Source organism: Hippoglossus hippoglossus, chromosome 4 (genome assembly GCF_009819705.1).
Source record: "Hippoglossus hippoglossus isolate fHipHip1 chromosome 4, fHipHip1.pri, whole genome shotgun sequence".
Taxonomy (NCBI): Eukaryota; Metazoa; Chordata; class Actinopteri; order Pleuronectiformes; family Pleuronectidae; genus Hippoglossus; species Hippoglossus hippoglossus.
In genome coordinates, this window is record NC_047154.1 from 19,756,999 (window position 1) to 19,774,895 (window position 17,897).

A 17,897-nucleotide genomic window follows, 5' to 3' on the forward strand; every position below is an offset into this window, starting at 1 on the left:
CCCACCCCCCCACCCCTCTCTCTGTCTCTGCCTGTCTGTCTGCTTGTGTGTGTCTGTCTGCATAGACGCAACTGACAAATGTGTGTTTTGTGCATAATTAAACAAAATCCAATTACAGTGGATGGGCAGATGGGGAAATTTCATCATGCGGGGGGGGGGGGGAAATCGGGGGAAATTAAAACTCCAGGAGAACAGCAGGAAGATCAAAATTATGGGATGCTGAAAGACACCGAAACCACCGCTGCAGATCGTGAGCCGGCCGCGGTGCTTCGCTGCCGGTGTGAACAGCCCAATTGATTAACATGAGTGCCGAAAGGAAGCGGACAGCATTTCGTGGCGCTTCCGCCTCCAGTGTGTCCGAAGTGTAATACTCTAGGTGACCAAAAAAAGCTGTTTGTTGTATTTAGCAACCATTAAATCTGCCATGATTATATTTCTGTCAACTAAAACAGGTCAAGATGTGTAACATAACCCAGAGTGAAAAATCTAATTAGTTTTTGAATTACAAACTGCAGCTTGTTGCACTTCATTATCATCCTGACTTTCATGTGATCTTACCCACTCTGTGCATCTTATCCTGAGGTTCTGGAAATAAATAGAACTAGATCTATTTTTGTGGGATTGCATTTATGAAATATGCACATTGTCCACGTGGGTAATAACAAATCAGCAAACAAACAAACAACATAAAGGCACTAATGGAATATCTAGTTAGCACCAAAGTGAAACTCAGAGAAAACTCTGTGCTTTGTTCTTATCAGCCACATGTGCCAGTTTATTCTACCGAGGCTTTTGGAGGAGAGACTAATGAATTCTACATTTGGCAACAAATCCCCTTTATCACTCTGTTCACGGGAGAGCATTTCTGAGCAGATCTTTGATCTCACCACAACAAACCTTTTCACTTGGCTGTCTTTCTTTCTGTGGCACTGGTCGTTATCTACACAATGCATTTAACTAAACGTGATACAACAACGACGGCTCTGGATTCTGCATCATTCAATGTAACTTGTTGTGTTACAGTCAGGTTCTACATATCGACAGTATTTATTATTGCTAATGAGCATCCTCAGCACCAGCCTGTTTGATGTAACAAGCTGCTGCATAGTTGGCCACTTCACAATCAGATGGGAATCAGCACAGTTTCTGGTCAAGTATGTCCAAATGAAAAATAACAAAGTGCTGTAATGAATTCGACATATAAATGTGACAGGAATTATTTATATTCTCCTCTACTGGCGTTGGATATTGTGAATCAGATGTCCTTGAAAATTACCTTCCTTTGAAAACCAGGTTGTGTTTTTGTGCTGTGATAAATGCACGTGTCTAAGAGCAGCAGATAAATACACAGAAAACCAGCTACTTGAGGCGGAATCAGAGTCTAAGATCTGACTCATCTGCACTTCTGAAAAAAGGAGTCCATACAGTTTTTACCGACACTGTAAGTCTATGTCCCAGTTGGACGAAAGATAGACGACGTGTCTCCACTTCCCCCCACTGTCCAGAAATGAAGCCAAAATATCCTGGATACGAACGATCTTGCCATCTTGTGCATTTGGAGCCAGAGTTGCAATCAGGGGATGGAGACATCCCACAGACACTTTCCCAAACACGAGTCAGTCTCAGCTGTCAATCACTTCATCTTTATGGCATCAAATAACTAATAAAAAAACAAACAGACAGACAAAATGAGCAATTGCACAAACATCTGTGTGAGCAGAACTACCTGAAATTATGTGGGGGTTTATGACCTATACAGCAACCAGCCACTTGGGGGTGATTAAGACTCTTTGGCTTCACTTTTGGGGAACCTTCCTGTCGTCCATCATTATATAAAGTCTATTACAGCTTTCACACCAAAATTAGAGGGTGTACGTGTTTTTAAAATACAAATTTGATTAACTCCTTTCACATTGTCAGGAGAGGAGTTGCCTGATTTTTTTTTTTCCCACCAGTGCATCACGAACGCACCAAAACCTAAGGCCCTCTCTCACCCCACTGTTTAAATTAGTGTGTTCACCCGGGTGTTTCCTTTCCCTCCGATCGGAGCCAGAGCCAATAAAATCCTGCGTCTCCTGCAGAGCCCTTGACCTGAGCTGAACGATTGAATCCATGCCTATTGCAGACAAAAGCCAGATGTTAGTTGGTGGTAGTGGGGGTTTGGACCAGTGGAAAAGGGGCTTATGAGTCGGACCATGACTTTAAAGGGATTTCTCTCAACAAGGTTCATCTCAGTTTCTATCCCTCTCCGTCTTTATCTTCTTCTCACAATGTCCCACTTTTCCTCTCACGTTAATCGATGCACTCTATTTTAACTCATGCCATTTCTTTTATTCCCTGTGGTGCCAGGCTATCATCAACAGCACCATCACCCCCAACATGACCTTCACCAAAACCTCCCAGAAGTTCGGCCAGTGGGCGGACAGCCGGGCCAACACGGTGTACGGACTGGGCTTCTCCACCGAGCAGCAGCTGCAGCAGGTGAGCATCCCTCGCTGAAACTATGGCAACAAAAACTAAATACTCTGTCGTTATCACACAGAGAGAGAGTTCAACACTTACAAAATCTCTCACATCTGGAAATACTTTTAATTTTTCTCAGCATGACACATTTCAGAAGACGTGATATTAATTAAGCTTCAAGATTTCAACATGTTATGAGTGAATGTTTCTAGAACTCGACTAACTAGATGTTGGGGGGCCGATGCAGACACCAATATTAGGAAGTGAAAAAAATAAAATCCAGTACTGATACGATACATTTCCATGACAAATAAATGTAATTGAGTTATGATATTTTACAGATTAACCAAAAATTGAATTATAAATAACTATAAATAAAAAGAAAACACAAATATATAGATTTGTGTTTTTTAAAACGTTATCTGCAAACCTAAAAGCAGAAACTGATTTGTCTGTAAAAAGTTCCTATTCAGGTTTTCTTTGTACACACAAGGTGACAGAGTGTGACTCACGGCTCCTCTCTCCCTCCACCTACAGTTTGCAGAGCAGTTTAAAGAGGTGAAGGAGGCGGCCCGACTGGCCAGAGAGAAATCCCAGGAGAGGTTTGAACTGGCCAACCCTGCCCTCAGCATTGCAGCTCCACAGGTAAAGAACTCCTGCACGTTCATAAAACCAGTGTGTGTCTATTTCCCAGGTGCGAAACAGAAATATCAAATCAGGTGCCCCATCCTAACAAATCTTACACAAACACCCAAGAGGTTAATCAGTCATGCCTCAAGCCGGTCTAATCAAAATGCATTTGTTGCTGTGCCAAATCAATGACTTTCTAATTATTTAGCTCCTGATTTATTTTTATTTTTTCATTTGCTGGCCTGGAAACTCACTTTCCAAAAGTCCTCATTGTGAACAGTTTTCATCAGAAACTTTTCTTTTACTGGAGAAAAGAAAAACACAGTTTTCACCCCAAGAGAAATCTGTGTATAATCCTCAGTAACTGGGACATTGCTTCTGAACACACACATTTGCTGTAGAGATCTGTGAAGCTTTCAGAAACACAAATAAGGTTCTTTCCCTCCTTGGTCACAGGGTTCTGATTTCACATGTCAGAGAACTTCACGACACAAACCTCCCACTTACTGAATGAATGTTGATGAGATGTAACTATTGTTTTAAAATATATATGGTTTAATTGACCTTTGTGGGAGTAAAATCGTCAACTGTGTGAAGACATAGGTAACAAAAACACCCGTGTCTGAAAATAACATATTATAAGTAAACGTTCTTAAATTTAAAACATGAAAAAGTTCAAAATTACCTCCACGTCTGGACACAGGATTAAGGTTGAGTTGTAATGATTAAACTTGAACGCCCCTCAGGCCAACATGACAGCGGAGCAGTCGTACAACTACGAGCTCAGTGGCTGCGTTTCTATTTTAAATATGTACAGGAACACGAGGGGTTAGATGGATCCCCTTCTGGCCGCTTCATTATTCCTCCCATTGGTTAACTCCATTAAAAGACTTCCTGCGTGACAAATGAGGGTGGGAGGCGGAAAGAGACGCCGGCGCTGAAGGTGTTCGGAGGGGCAGTAATGGCTGGGGCTGAAAGGAAGAAGAATGAGGGATGATTTGGGGGTCGGAGGGTGGGAAAGGAACTGATTCATCTATAATTGAAGGGAAGCTGCCGCTGCTGCTGCTGAAAGGACAATGGCCGGCTTTTATTCTGCCAACATGTGTGGGTTCGTGGTGAACTTGCTAACTGAGGTTCAGAAGTAAAAGTTTCCCTCCACTGGGATGAAAATAGCGGAACCTTCACACCTTGTTGGGTTCGGACCTTCAGACTTATTAGTTTGCAGTATATGAAACACTTGTTGGATAGTTCAGACTTTTGGAATAATTGCAGGAAGTTGAAGAAGTGGAAGCAGCTCTCAGGATTGCTTGTAGTCTTCCTAGTCTTTGACATAATGTTTGAAAGACGACAATCATCTTGCTAGGAGTAAAAACCATTTTGATATTAAAGTGGGGAAGAAATGAACAAGGTAAACCGGTTCATCCATTCAAACGGAAAGACCACTTTGTATTGTATTCACGTTATTTTTTAAAAGGGCAATACAAAAGCCAAAACAACACTCGGACCCCAGACGCACACCCGTCTACAAACCAATCAATGTAAAGTACGGGTGATTGATTCCATTTTACAAACGCAGACGAAATAATGCCACACATAAGCTTTGAGGAGGCCTCTCAGCTGCCAGTCTCCTCTATTGGTTAGATCTGCCAAGTATTAAGAGTCTGCGTCGTCGTCGCAGTGACAGATTCCAAACAGAGTGGTGCTTGTTAATGCTTTTGTGCGTCCACTGTGTGTAAATCTTAACAAAGAGCCACTGAGCAGAGTGACGCCGCCAAACAGGACCTCGGCTCCGAGACATTCGCTAAACAGCTGATTGTTTGTCTCGTCTGTTTATTCAGTGCGGCAGAGAGAAAACAAAGATGGGCTTCAATACCGAGAAGGTCAACTGCAAGACCAGAGCAGAAATTAAACAATATTGCTCCAGAGTGGCGGACATTAAACAATAAACTTTTAATAAATACCGTTTTTCACAATGCGGGGAGACTTACATCTGTGTTCTCAGAGTATTGATGCTGCTCTGAGCGGCACAGAACCAAAGGTCATAGGTCAAATTGTTCAGTAATTTTCTCCACATTATTATTATTATTATTACCTTCAGATTTCTTTAGATATCAGAAACAAGTGAAAGTATTGTTGCTCTACTCACTCACACCCCTGCATTTAAATCAAAATACATCCATCTGAAGTGTGAAAAGTCCTTCTATTGCTTTTAAACTGCAGATTTGGCTTTAAATGTTCATATTTTGATCCGCTCCTGACGATGATAAACCAACAAACATAGAGGAATGGTGGACAGAAGCTTTTTCTTTCGCTCGGTGTATCAGTTTAGTTTGCATCACCTCCAGCTGGTCAGCAGCAGCCCTGGTTAGTAAGCAGTCCACAGTGCTGCAGAGCTGTATCTACGCAGCCTCTGGCTTTCCAAGGCACACACTCTAACTGTGATATGTGGATGGCAGCAGGGGATCTGCAGGCAGTAAAGCTCCGGCTTTCTGGCGTATTTGCAGAGCTCAGAGATGGAGGAGGAGACGGTGAAGTCAGCGAGATAAAGATGAAGAGACCGCAACAGAGAGAACGTTGTCATATTGACACAGTGCAAAGATAATAAAGAGGGTTGTGCAAAGAAAAAAAACCCACATAAAAAATAATGGTGGTCTCAGTGGGAATACAACACATAACCCTGTTAAGAATAATGACTTTATATTGTGAAATACAAAGAACTCCAACATAGTTTAAGCTAGAATTACACTCAGTTGATCATAGACCTCTGCCAAGGCCCTTCAGATTACAACAGGCCTTATAGCTAAAGCCACATTATGTTTCTCTATGGTGCTAGTTACAGGTTTCTGTTTGTTACCATCCAGCAGCTGAAAACCCTCCACCCCTATGAAACCACATTTAAATCAGGAACCACACATTACCCCCTGAATGTGTTCACAGTTTTTCATCAAGATTCATGAATTATTCTGAGAGAAATCAACCAAAATGATGAAAAACACCCTCTCACAATGTTAAAGAGAGTGGGAAAATGTTCCTGGATCACTCCCCCAGATCTGGATCAACACCAAAATGGAACGGGTTCTTCCCTGATACACACTGCATCCTTCCACCAAGTTTCATGGTAATCCGTCCAGTATGTTGTTGTGTAATCCTGCTGACTAACAAAACAAACACACAGTGAAAACAGAACCTCCTTGGTGGAGTTAATAATGATGCTCAAGATTAAAGATGATACATTGTCATAAAAAATATTGAACTATTGGGATAAATAAAAGTTTTACTTTACTACTTACCGGGCCATCACCGTTGTGTTCCAACAGTTTAATCTGGTTCATCTGAAGTCATTTATTTATATGTGCCAGCATGGATCATATAAGTGTTTTCATATTTTTTATTTCGTTTTTTATTTTCTAAAATGCGTCTTCAAAACAACAGTAAATTCTACAAAAAGTTTAAATGTGAAGATGAACCCAAACCTTTACAGAGGCAGCACCAGATGGGATGAGGGTCAGTAAAGTGCTGATGAAAGGAAGACGTGACATGATGTGTGCAGTGTAAACACAAACAAGTCGGCTGAACACGACCTGACACACAACACAAACACTTAAGAGTTTAATGGTCTGTTTCTTCCATCGCCAGAGACAGCGTCACTAACCAAACTGTTTTCTAGCACTTTCCTGTGTGTCTGTGTGTGTGTGTCCAGGTATTACTCATGTTGTGAGGACCTACATCTGTTTACACCATCACATTATGGGGACCTGTCTTCCTTATGGGAACAAAAAGCAAATCCCCATAACATAAATCATTAAATTTTAAGGTGAAGATGTGGTTTGAGGTTAGATTAAGGTAGGTGTGTGTGTGTGTGTGTGTGTGTGTGTGTGTGTGTGTGTGTGTGTGTGTGTGTGTGTGTGTGTGTGTGTGTGTGTGTGTGTGTGTGTGTGTGTGTGTGTGTGTGTGTGTGTGTGTGTGTTCTAATGGTGGAGTACAGGTGCTGCAGGAGAAGCCTTTAAGCATGTACAGTATCTCTGATGCATTTAGACATGAATAAGTAAATCCGGTTTGTGGTCTGGAAACACTCGAGTGTAGAAACAGGAGCTTTTGGGAGCAAGTGGACTGAAGCTCAGATAAATAAGTAAACCAGTGTGGATGTAGCCCAGATGAACAGTGGTGCAGAGACGTCCTGATGAAAGCTCTCAGAGAAGCTGCTTAATATTTTACATATCTGCGGGATCCCATCGATTACAATCTTTCGCCTCCTCTCAGGGCCCCGAACATTTTTTATGAAGTTTCTGCTTCTCTACATGCACATTTGTTTTGCAGGTTGTATTGAGGTGTTCTTATGTTTCACTTTGCTGATGGTGAAAAAAAACAAACATTTATTCCACCTCCGTCTTTGTTCCGCCTTCGTCTTTTTTGGCTAAGTTACAGCGTTTCCAAGGGATATGGCCTGCCACTCAAACAGTGTGGGTGGGACTCTGATCTCCTCGTCCTTTGTGGATACAGTTTGTTTTCATCGTCTGTTTAGCCTTCGCTGCTCCTGCTGGTTACCCTCCTCTTCCTCGCTCAACTCAAAACAAACCAGAGACGTAAAAATCCACCAAATTCTGCAGAGACGAAGCTTGAATGTTGAAAACAGTGAAGCTTTGATGAGCTGGGAACAGGAAGGATCAGTATGTGATTATAATAAAAGTGCTTAATGCGTGGCTTTAATTATCTAATGACTGTTTTTGCTTTCTCTCCTCATATCCCCTTCCTTCTCTGTTCTCCTGATGCATCATGGGACACATCATTCGTCTCTCAGCTCTCCCAGGTGCGTGAAAACACACTCCTGCAGCCCACAACACAAAACAACAACACAAAGACCACAAAGATCTTCTTTTGTTGAAGCGGCGTTCATAGACGTAGTGTTGCACGGACAATCATGCTTAATAATTCATCTGGAGTTTGATCAAATTGGACTTCAGAACAAGTTTAGCTTCAGAACACAGCTGGTGTTTTCTGCCTTAGAAAAAAAAAAAGCATTGTTACCGACACCAGCATCACAACTGTGAATGTGATGCAATCTGCACGTTTTTTCTGAGATGCAAGGATTGTGGATTGTTCATTTACTCAAGTTGATGTTAGTAAATATTCAGAGAGCAGAAAAAAATACACTGAAATGTCCTTTTTAAAAATGTAAAACTCTTCTTGTAAACTCTTCATTAGTAGATGGTCGCTTGCATGTTTGTGCTCTAAATGTCTCTGTCTTGTTTCTACTCAGCCAGTTAGTGAACAACATGCAGAAAAAAATAACTGCTGTAAATTTGTAATCCCATTTATGACTTAAACATGACCCGCAGTATGAATTATTCAGGGATACGCTGAGCCGATCCGTCGGCTCGGGGCCTGGACTGGAGTTGCCTTGGCTTTGATTCGCGCTATACTCTCTGCTTCCTTCTCCTGGACACTGTTCTCATCCACATCGCGGCGTCCGCTGCGTGTTTTATTGGCATGCGCACGTGGAGGGACAGTAAGAGCTGATGAGGTGCAGATAATTAACTGGCGTCCTCAGGGGAGCGAGTGGGATACAGCCAGGCAAACTTAAATTAATAATACAGGCGGGTTTTTTCTGCAGTAAGTGCAGGGCGGTAGTGCTTCACTGAGGCACTCGCCCGTTGACAAGCTCAGGTTTCTATGCAGGAAGACAAACACAGAAGGCAACGGGGGGGGCAGAAATGTGCCTGAGTTAATTCATCTGCACGCTTTTAAAAAGGGAGATGCAGCGCGCGCACACACACACACACACACACACACACCGCCTCAAACTGAAGAAAATGGTTCAGAAAACTGTGAAAGGAAGCTCAAACTCATTTCTGGGCAGCAGGGAGGGAAAGTATCAAAGCACATTGGTTAGACTTGACAGTTCCGGGCTGGAGTCAAGCCATGTGCATTCTGCAATGTCACATTCAAAGTCTCTTTATGACACTAGAGGAAGAGGAATTGTTCCACTCATGCTGTATCACCATTCAGTTTACTTAACCTTCATTTTATAGCCGAGGATACTCCTCATGACCTCAGTTAAAAAGTAAAAGCTTCTGATCTTGTGTTGCACAGAAACAATATAATATATATATAATATAACCTCATATATATGTTGAAGTGTACTAACCAGGCTGTGAACTAAGAGCGAGGAGAACATTCTGCAGATCCATTAAATGTTCCAACTACAGATCAGTTGTGTAATGAGTGAGTTCGTTCATTCTTTTAAAATCCTCTGTATGTTATTGTTAAAAATGAACTGTTGTCGCTCTAGTCTCGACACAATAACGTTTATTTTTCTTGGGGGAAATCAAGCAAGAATGAAGTTTTAGTATTAACTAGAATGACAGAATCTCCGTAGAGCACAAACCTCCAAAAGCTAAAGGGCTCTTTCCTGACTCCTTCCACATCCTTCCAACAGGTTCTGTGGTAGTCCTGTCCTGTCATCAATTTAATGTTTTGTTAGGGATTTGTTAAGAACAGCAGGTTATGGTCACTGTAAAGATATCATAAAAAGTACATACAAAAAGTTTTAATTAAAAAAATAAAATAAAAAATAATCATAATTATTTTATCCTAAGATAATAGGTATGTTACAACACAGCTATGATAAACAGTTTCACTGACACGTGCCCAAACTCCAGATGAACCTTTTTGAACGAGCGGGAGCTGCTCAGTCATCTGTTGAATCAGATCTGTGTCTGAGAAGAAGGCAGCTGCGCTCCACACACGGCTGCTCGCTCGACATGGATCCTGTTCGCCCAGATGGGAACGTGTCGAGCGCTGACAGGGGCCCGGTCCTGTCATGCTGCTGTGTCGTGTCCATTTTGTTCTGATGACAGGTCTGAATTCACAGCAGAGACGCTGACGGGTCCGTCAACGGCCCGAGAGGCCAGGACCTCTGAGCCCAAATCATATATCTGCTCAATTTTGTTACATATGCAGTCAGTAATGTTTGAATATATCCAAATTGGCCCATTGGAGAGTTTAACTTCATATAGAACTTTCACCCCGTATGAAATAATGTAGAACAGGTGCAAACAAAACCATGTCACAATCTTGTTCTCTAATCAGATAGATGTTTAAGGACTCCTCATAAGGATTCACAGGATAATCCTAAACATTTCTAAAATAAAGATGCTGGTGTATCAAGCCTTTTCTTTTATTACTAAAAATTGACATACTTACATTCTTGATTCATTGATTAGTCACTTGGTCTAAAAAGTGGTTGTATTGTTTTCAGGTGACTTGTTTTGTCCGACAATCCAGTACTCACAGATATTTATTTTACTCATGTATCACAGTGAAAAACTTAAAATCCAACTCAAGACAATTATTTGATGATCAAAATAGTTGCTGATACAATTCCTATCAACTGAATTGATTAATCGATTAATCTCAGCTCTCTTGTCATTGTCATTGGTTTCTAAGAGGCCCTTTTATTTATTATCCTGTTGATTCCTCTGTCGTTGATCTAGGAGTTGTCGGAGGAGCGACATTCGCCGCCGCTGCTGACCGTTAATGGGCCGGGCGAGGAGAAGCTGTTTCGCAGTAAGAGCGCCGAAGTGGAGCTGACGGTGGAGAAGGAGAGAGTCAAGAAGATGCTGTCTGAAGGGTAACTGATGATGATCTTTTTTTTTTTTCGTTGCACAAGACGTTTACACCTTGCACCTTGTATTGTTTGGAGAAAAGAAAGCTTAACAACCTAAATAACTTTAAGACGAGCCACGATAAACCCCTCTGGGATTCAAGGGTAAAAGCACCTTTACATTTAATTCAAACTTTTTCTGTTTAGTTCTCAGTTTGTGAGAATTTAAAGCAGTTTTCATGAACCTAATCAGCCATTTCATTTATAATCAATGATCAGCGATGCAGAGTTTCGAACGTGTGGTCGGCCTCTAAAAGAATCTCATTATTAACAGCACTTAAAGTCACAGTCAGTTCAAAATAAGTCAATAACGCATGGACAGATTTTCACCGAACTTGGTGGGAATATTATCTCCTGATAAGTTTTGGAGCAGATTGGGTCAAACTCAACAAAAATACTTTCTGAAATGCACATGTTCAAGATATATCCACAAAGAGTAGAGCTAGAGACCCAGTCTAACGCCTGTAGGCATTTAAATATATGATATCAATATATATCAATATACATTTTCAAAGTATTTATTCTCGTATGGTAGGATTGCATTGCAGAATTGCAGTAGGACTTCATGTCCTACTGCAATTCATCATTATGAAAGGAGAATATAAAGAAGTTAAAATCACCCCCTGATGCTTTTTATTGTTCTGAATTCACTTCATTACATCCACCTTGTGTGGTCCTTATTAAAGGGAGCCAACAGATAACAGTAGCAAAATGTATTTTAGTTCATTTCATGTAATAATTAATCTTCATGAGTGCATGATGTTAGATTCTACACTTGATGAAAAGATAAGAAAGTGCATCCAGCAATAAAAATAAGAAAGAGGGAAAAAGAGAAAGAGAGACAACGTGCTGTGAAATGTTCTCCTGGAACTTCTGATGTTTATGGAAGAGTATTTGGCTTCAAGCAAACACAGCGTGAGAATAATAACAGTAGCACTCAAAACACATAGACATAAAATACATATTAAAATGAAACAACAGCGAGAGCTCTGTGTGCGTGCGTGTGCGTGTTTGTGTGTGTTTGCGTGCATGTGTGCATGCATGAGTGTGTGTGTGGGAGTAGTGGAATGGAAATTTTCTATGTTGGTGTTTGGAAAGTTAACGACAAAGGTTGGAATCCAGTGTGTGATCCTCATCTTGGCAACATCAGCAGATGTAAATGCCCAGAGCACTTTGTTCAGCTCTGACTGATACTCTCTCAAAATGCTAAATTCATGTTCTCTGTTAGAGGAGGGGAGGGGGGGGGGGGACTATTACAAGACATTGAATTGCAAAGTATTTAAAGAGCTTCTATCTCTTCTACATTTGTTATTTTCACAATTGAAGTTAATCAGCATCACGTTGTTCTTTTTTTCATCATTGTTTCATACGAATTGTCGAAAAAAATATATTTGTTCTCTGGCTCGTGGTTTAACTTTTTCCCCAAATCCCCTGAAAGCTGTTCCCAGGTTTTGGAGATAAACAGGTAGTGACTGTGAGGCAGTGTCACAGTGTCCGTCCACATGGCTGAGCCGGTGCCCACACTGCTGCTGAGCGGTTTCTTTCTGTTTGGGAAGCTGCTATCAGAAAAGAAGCAGTGGCACATTTCCAAGGAGCAGACAGCAGATGTAAAAAAAAAAACTGAAAAGATCTGTGTCTGTATCTCACACATATTCTGCCTTTGAAAAAGTATGGAAATACTCACAAGAGTAAAAAATGTAAGGGTCGCATCTAAGTTTTGAAATGAAGGTCGTCCTGTCATGGGGAGTTTTACTCTGTCTTCATGAAAAAGAAAAGAGATACACAATCCAGTTTCAGTCTGTGAAATGGAGGATCCTTGGAAAGGGAGAAATAGATGAAGGGTCCAACTTGCAGGATGGAAGGAAATGGAATATTATAATATAATATCGCAGAGTAGACAGAAACAACTACGATGACACTTTGCCAAAGCCCAACACTTAAATTCAAACAAGCTGCACTTAACTTCACACACTCAGAAATATCAGATATCAGTCCCCTAAAATGAGCCTGATCCATTATTGTGTGTGTGTGTGCGTGTGCGTGTGTGTGTGTGTGCGCGCGCGCGCTCTCACTTCAGACAACCCAGGCCTGACCACCACTGAATTTACCAGCTCATAATTATTGTTATTACCGTGGCCGTTATTGATCACTCACCTTCCATCTGAAGCAACAAAAAAACCCCACCTCACTTGTCCTTGAGTGCTGTGCCTCGTATCATCCAGGCCATTTGATTTTATGATTGTTATGAGCCCATCCAGGCGTTTCTCTCCTCTGCTATGATGAGTAGTTTTATGGTTGCCACACTGTTAGTTTGGTCGTCATGGCAAAGACTCAGCCTCCTAAACCCCGTCGTCTCACCAGACAGCTCTCTGGTTTATTAAATATCCCCATTGAATCCTGACCTTTACTGGCAGACAGGAGCTGATCTCACTTCCCCACACTGCCATAAACACGGCACATCACCTGTCGCCTTGTTTTTTACATTCCACTGGGGAATATTTTCATTTTAACACCTAAACTGAAAATGATCAAACCTGGAATGAAGCTTATGACGCCATGTTGGACTAATTAGTAGTAAAACACTTTTATAGATAGCAAGAAAGATAGATTAGATAGAACTTTATTGATCCACACATCGGGGAAATTCACTTGTTAGAGCAGCAGGCAGGTCAGAATGAGGTAGATAAGACAATAAAGAAATATAAAAAGGACAATAAAATAAAAATAAAGAATTTAAAGTTAAATAAAATAATAAATGCTGAGTATGTCCATTCTGTACACACAGGATGATTGTACGTGGCAAATAAAAATCTGTTTGTACATAAGAATAAAACGGTTGTACATAAAAAAACTTTTGCTTTCTCTTAAAAAATAGTGCAAATAGATCTAAAGGTAAAAGACATTAAGGAAACAAGTCAGACAACTGCGAGTTTCACTCATCTCTGGATCTATTGAAATCCATGAGCTTACAGGCTCTTTGAAATTCATTAAATGTCCCATCACATTTCTCCAAACAGCTGGTGCAACATATTATAAAGGTTTCACTTCATTACCTCATTATCTCTGCCTCTCTGCGGCTGTAGCATCCAACCAGACCCATGCTTTTAACACTGATAAGTATTTCTGATGGTAAAAATAGATCGAGTGTCTATATACTGTAGCTGCTTTCAGAGGTGCTCTGAATGAGCAAAGAATAAAACGGATCATTTCCGCAGCGGGATTTAAACGTCATGTCCTGCCTCCTGCACCACAAACGCCTTTTTGTCTAGCGTAACAACTTTTATACAGTGGGGTTGTGTGAGTGTTGTGTTGTATTTACAGGTCCCTGCGCCACAGTGGCCAGAATAAATATTATAAGAGCTTCAAATGGAAACCAACCTCTTGTGGCTTCTCCTCAGGTCCATGTGTGAGATAAACATGGAGGCAGAGCTCTTCACCCTGCAGGACAGTAACGCCAAACTGGTGGAGGCGCTGCAGGAAGCCAACAGCAGCGTGGAGCAGTGGAAGAAGCAGCTGGCTGAATACCAGGAGGAGACGGATCACCTGCGAGACCAGGTGACGACAGTGTTAACAAAAGAACTCCGTGTGATGCAATGTAACGGCAGCATGCAACTATTCATGTTTGATATAATCTGACAAAAATTTTAAATATAATTTAACGTACAAAGTAGAAAAAAGAAACTTGGCAAATAGAACAAAAGAATTTAAATCTTTCATGAACAAATCAATAAACTAAATATTTTGTCCCAGTACTTTCTTTTAGGGCGGCACAATAATCATCAAGTTTGAGCAAATAAAGAAAATAAAAACTGTTTTTAAAAAATTATTATTTACAATTTTATTGGAGGAAATATAGATGTAGAAAGATGCTAATTAGTTGCAATTTACTTAACTGGGGCTATAATTTCTCATTGAACCATCACCTTTATATTTATACATTTATGTACTTAAGAAAATATAAGAAAAAGAGGTTCAGTCAACACTTTGCTAAAAGCAGAAATAGAGAAAAAACTTCCTGACATCCCTGACCGCTCATACACAGAAACTGGGTGCGATTGTTATTTTTTATTCATGCATCTCTGAGTATCACAGTAAAATCCAACACACACACACACACACACACACACACACACACACACACACACACACACGACAGGATATTTCTGTTGACAGGCTCCCGCGATAATCGCAGGGCGAGCACGCAGACATTTCATCTTTAATTTAGGGAGAGTACATTATGCCCTTGCTCCAACCTAACAAGGCCTCTCTACAATGCGACAGAGTTAAGTGCTGCAGCAGTTTGACGGTGATGAAACCATGATCACCAGTGACAGAAAACTGGCCTTTTATTTCCAGTCCTCTTTGTAGATTCATCCCTTGCTCCGAGTCCAGGTGAAGGTTACCCCCCCATTTAGATACACACACACAGTGCACACACAGCTACAGACTCACTGCAGCAAAGTCAACCAGGTGGCGAGAAGTAGAGCAGGCCCCAAGGGTTTGGCAAAGGGCTGTTTGAGGGGGGGGGGGGGGGGGGGGCAGGGATGTTTTTTTTTTCTGGGGACAGGACACCCTATACTGCCTCCCCCCCCCCTCTGTGCCCCAGTTGCGGGACGAAGATAAATCACCATAGGAGCAGACGGAGAGCGGTTGGCGTTGGCTGGCGGTCGCTCCCTCGTCACTCTCTCGGTTTCGGCCATGTTGGTGTCGATCTGCCACAGAAAGGCTCAGGCTGGATTTCTGGGTTCACTCTGACCCCGGCTCCGTTTTAATGAGAACTGTTGGCTGTAACTCAGGCAACTTTTATTTGACGTCTTCTTAAGTACCTTTTAAATGTCAAATCAATTCCAAATATATTAAATAAGCCAAGAGTAAAACATGAAAGCTGTTCAATACTTAAGATGAGATATTTTATTGGACTGTGGCATATTTACAAATATGTTCATGTTTGATATTTTTTAAGTCCTTACTTCAATAAGATTGATATTTCACTTGTGTGTGGCTGCAGTTGTAATTGGGTCTGTTATAAAATGATTTTCTTGCATTAGCTTAAAATGTTGAAAGAAAAAAAACAGCAAATTGCCAATAATCAAATTGATTACAATAATTTTGTGTCATTTTGTTATTCCTGATCTATTTTATTATTATTTCAAATGTTTTTTGGATTTTTTTTGCCTGCAGTGGAGGAATTTAATATTATTTTTTATTGTAAGTAACAGGGTAAAAGATGAACAGTCAACACGCATCCTGTTGACAGCTGGCAAACACATGCTTCACCTGTCAGCTGAGATCATGTCACGTTTCATACAGCATCTGGAAATCACACTGACATGCATGGCTTGATTTGATTCAATCCAATCAAGGGAAAGGTCAGAATATTTGTTGTGTAAACCTTTTAATCAGTTTTCCGCTCTCAGACATAAACAGGTTGGACTCGATTAAAACAGAGATTTATACAAACAAAATCTACATTTAACAAACCACAATATTTCAAACTGTCCACATGAAACATCACTTGAGCCTGTGCCTGATTTACAAAACAATGTGATGCAGTTAGGGCCACGTCAGTTTTTTTTAAGCATTGTAATGTTTTTCCTTTGCAATAAGCCGAGTCGAGTGGGAGCTGAAGCCGTGAGTGTCAGTGACCATGTTTGGGTCAGAGCTGCAGATCAAACTCAAACGGTGAAGTTCAAACCTTAAACTGCATCTAGTAAAAGACTTGAAAGGCTGAACAGCTCGTCCTCCTCAGCCTCTTCGCTCCCAGGGCGGGAAAAATGTTTCTCGTGATTCATCACGTCAAGTTCCTACAACAAATTTATTTTCAGTTCTGTGACCATTGGCAGTAAAGCTGTTTTCTTTAGAAGCATCTCTGTCTGTCTGTCTGTCTGTCTGTCTGTCTGTGTGTGTGTGTGTGTGTGTGTGTGTGTGTGTGTGTGTGTGTGTGTGTGTGTGTGTGTGTGTGTGTGTGTGTGTGTGTGTGTGTGTGTGTGTGTGTGTGTGTGTGTGTGTGTGTGTGTGTGTGTGTGTGTGTGTGTGTTGTGAGGACTCAAAGAGAGTAAATGAATCAAGAAACTGTCCTTTACTATTTGCAGATTGCACAGCAGAGTGATGCTAAATGCTGCTTTCAGTTCTGACTCTGTGTGTGAGTGAGTGTGAGTATGTGTGGGCGGGAAGGTGATGACCCTCTTGGTTTCCCTCTTTTCCATCAGTAGTAATCATCAAACATACTGTGTGTGTGTGAGTGTGTGTGTATGTGTGTTGATTTCTAAGTGATTATATTATTGCATTTGTACATTGCTGCTGTTATGTAAAAACCTCCTCATGCTATTTTGGCTGATATCCATGTTTTCATTGGAGGTGAAACGCTCTGTGTTAATCTGTGACTTCACTAAATTACACTGTGCGTTCGGTTTATTTCACCTTTTCAATGTCCCTTCATCTGATAACCTCTAAAATGAGATGAATTTCATTTGACTCTTTTCACTTTCACCTCCACCAAGCAACTATTTTATTATCATCCATAGTTTAATGTGAGCATTTTGCAAAGAAACAATACAAAAAAATCTGATCTTAATATATGTATATGTTGTACGGTGATAAAGTGGCCAATCAGCCTATATCTGATTGCCCTCCTAGTTTTAAAGTGTATTCTCTCTCTCTCTCTCTCTCTCTCTCTCTCTCTCTCTCTCTCTCTCTCTCTCTCTCTCTCTCTCTCTCTCTCTCTCTCGTGTGTGCGTGTGCACTCCAGGTGGAGGATCTGGAGGCCCAGCTGGGGCATCCTGCTGCCGCTCAGACTGGTAGAGAGGAGCTGAACCGCTCACTGGAGGAGCTGGAGGCCCTGCTGAGCGCCAGAGACCAGGCAAGACACCCAGTCTGCTCCACACACTCCACACTGTCCAGATCTACTGAACCTAACACCCTCACAGGAAGCTCCGTGTGGGGAGCAATACAAAATACACCAGCACATTCATTCACATTTATAAAACAATTAAATCACTGAGTAATACCTGTTATTTGTAAAGCCAGGATTATGTGAGTAGAGCTAGAAAAGCCAGTTTGAAAATGTGTTCAATAACTCATCTTTAATGCTTTTATTGAGACTGTTCTGGGTTAAAGTATTTAGTTTATATCTTGTCCTGAA

At 41.1% G+C, this 17,897-nt stretch overlaps 1 protein-coding gene across 2 annotated transcripts in view; it reads left to right on the forward strand.

Moving 5' to 3' along the window:
* LOC117759861 (homer protein homolog 3-like) overlaps positions 1 to 17,897 on the forward strand; it is a 41,195-nt gene that overhangs the window by 18,325 nt on the left and 4,973 nt on the right. For both annotated transcript variants that reach the window (XM_034582321.1, XM_034582322.1), the window contains 6 exons: positions 2,350 to 2,481; positions 3,001 to 3,108; positions 7,892 to 7,900; positions 10,587 to 10,723; positions 14,155 to 14,311; positions 17,505 to 17,615. In XM_034582321.1, the coding sequence (XP_034438212.1) occupies positions 2,350 to 2,481; positions 3,001 to 3,108; positions 7,892 to 7,900; positions 10,587 to 10,723; positions 14,155 to 14,311; positions 17,505 to 17,615 (654 nt within the window). The remainder of the gene's footprint in view (positions 1 to 2,349; positions 2,482 to 3,000; positions 3,109 to 7,891; positions 7,901 to 10,586; positions 10,724 to 14,154; positions 14,312 to 17,504; positions 17,616 to 17,897) is intronic.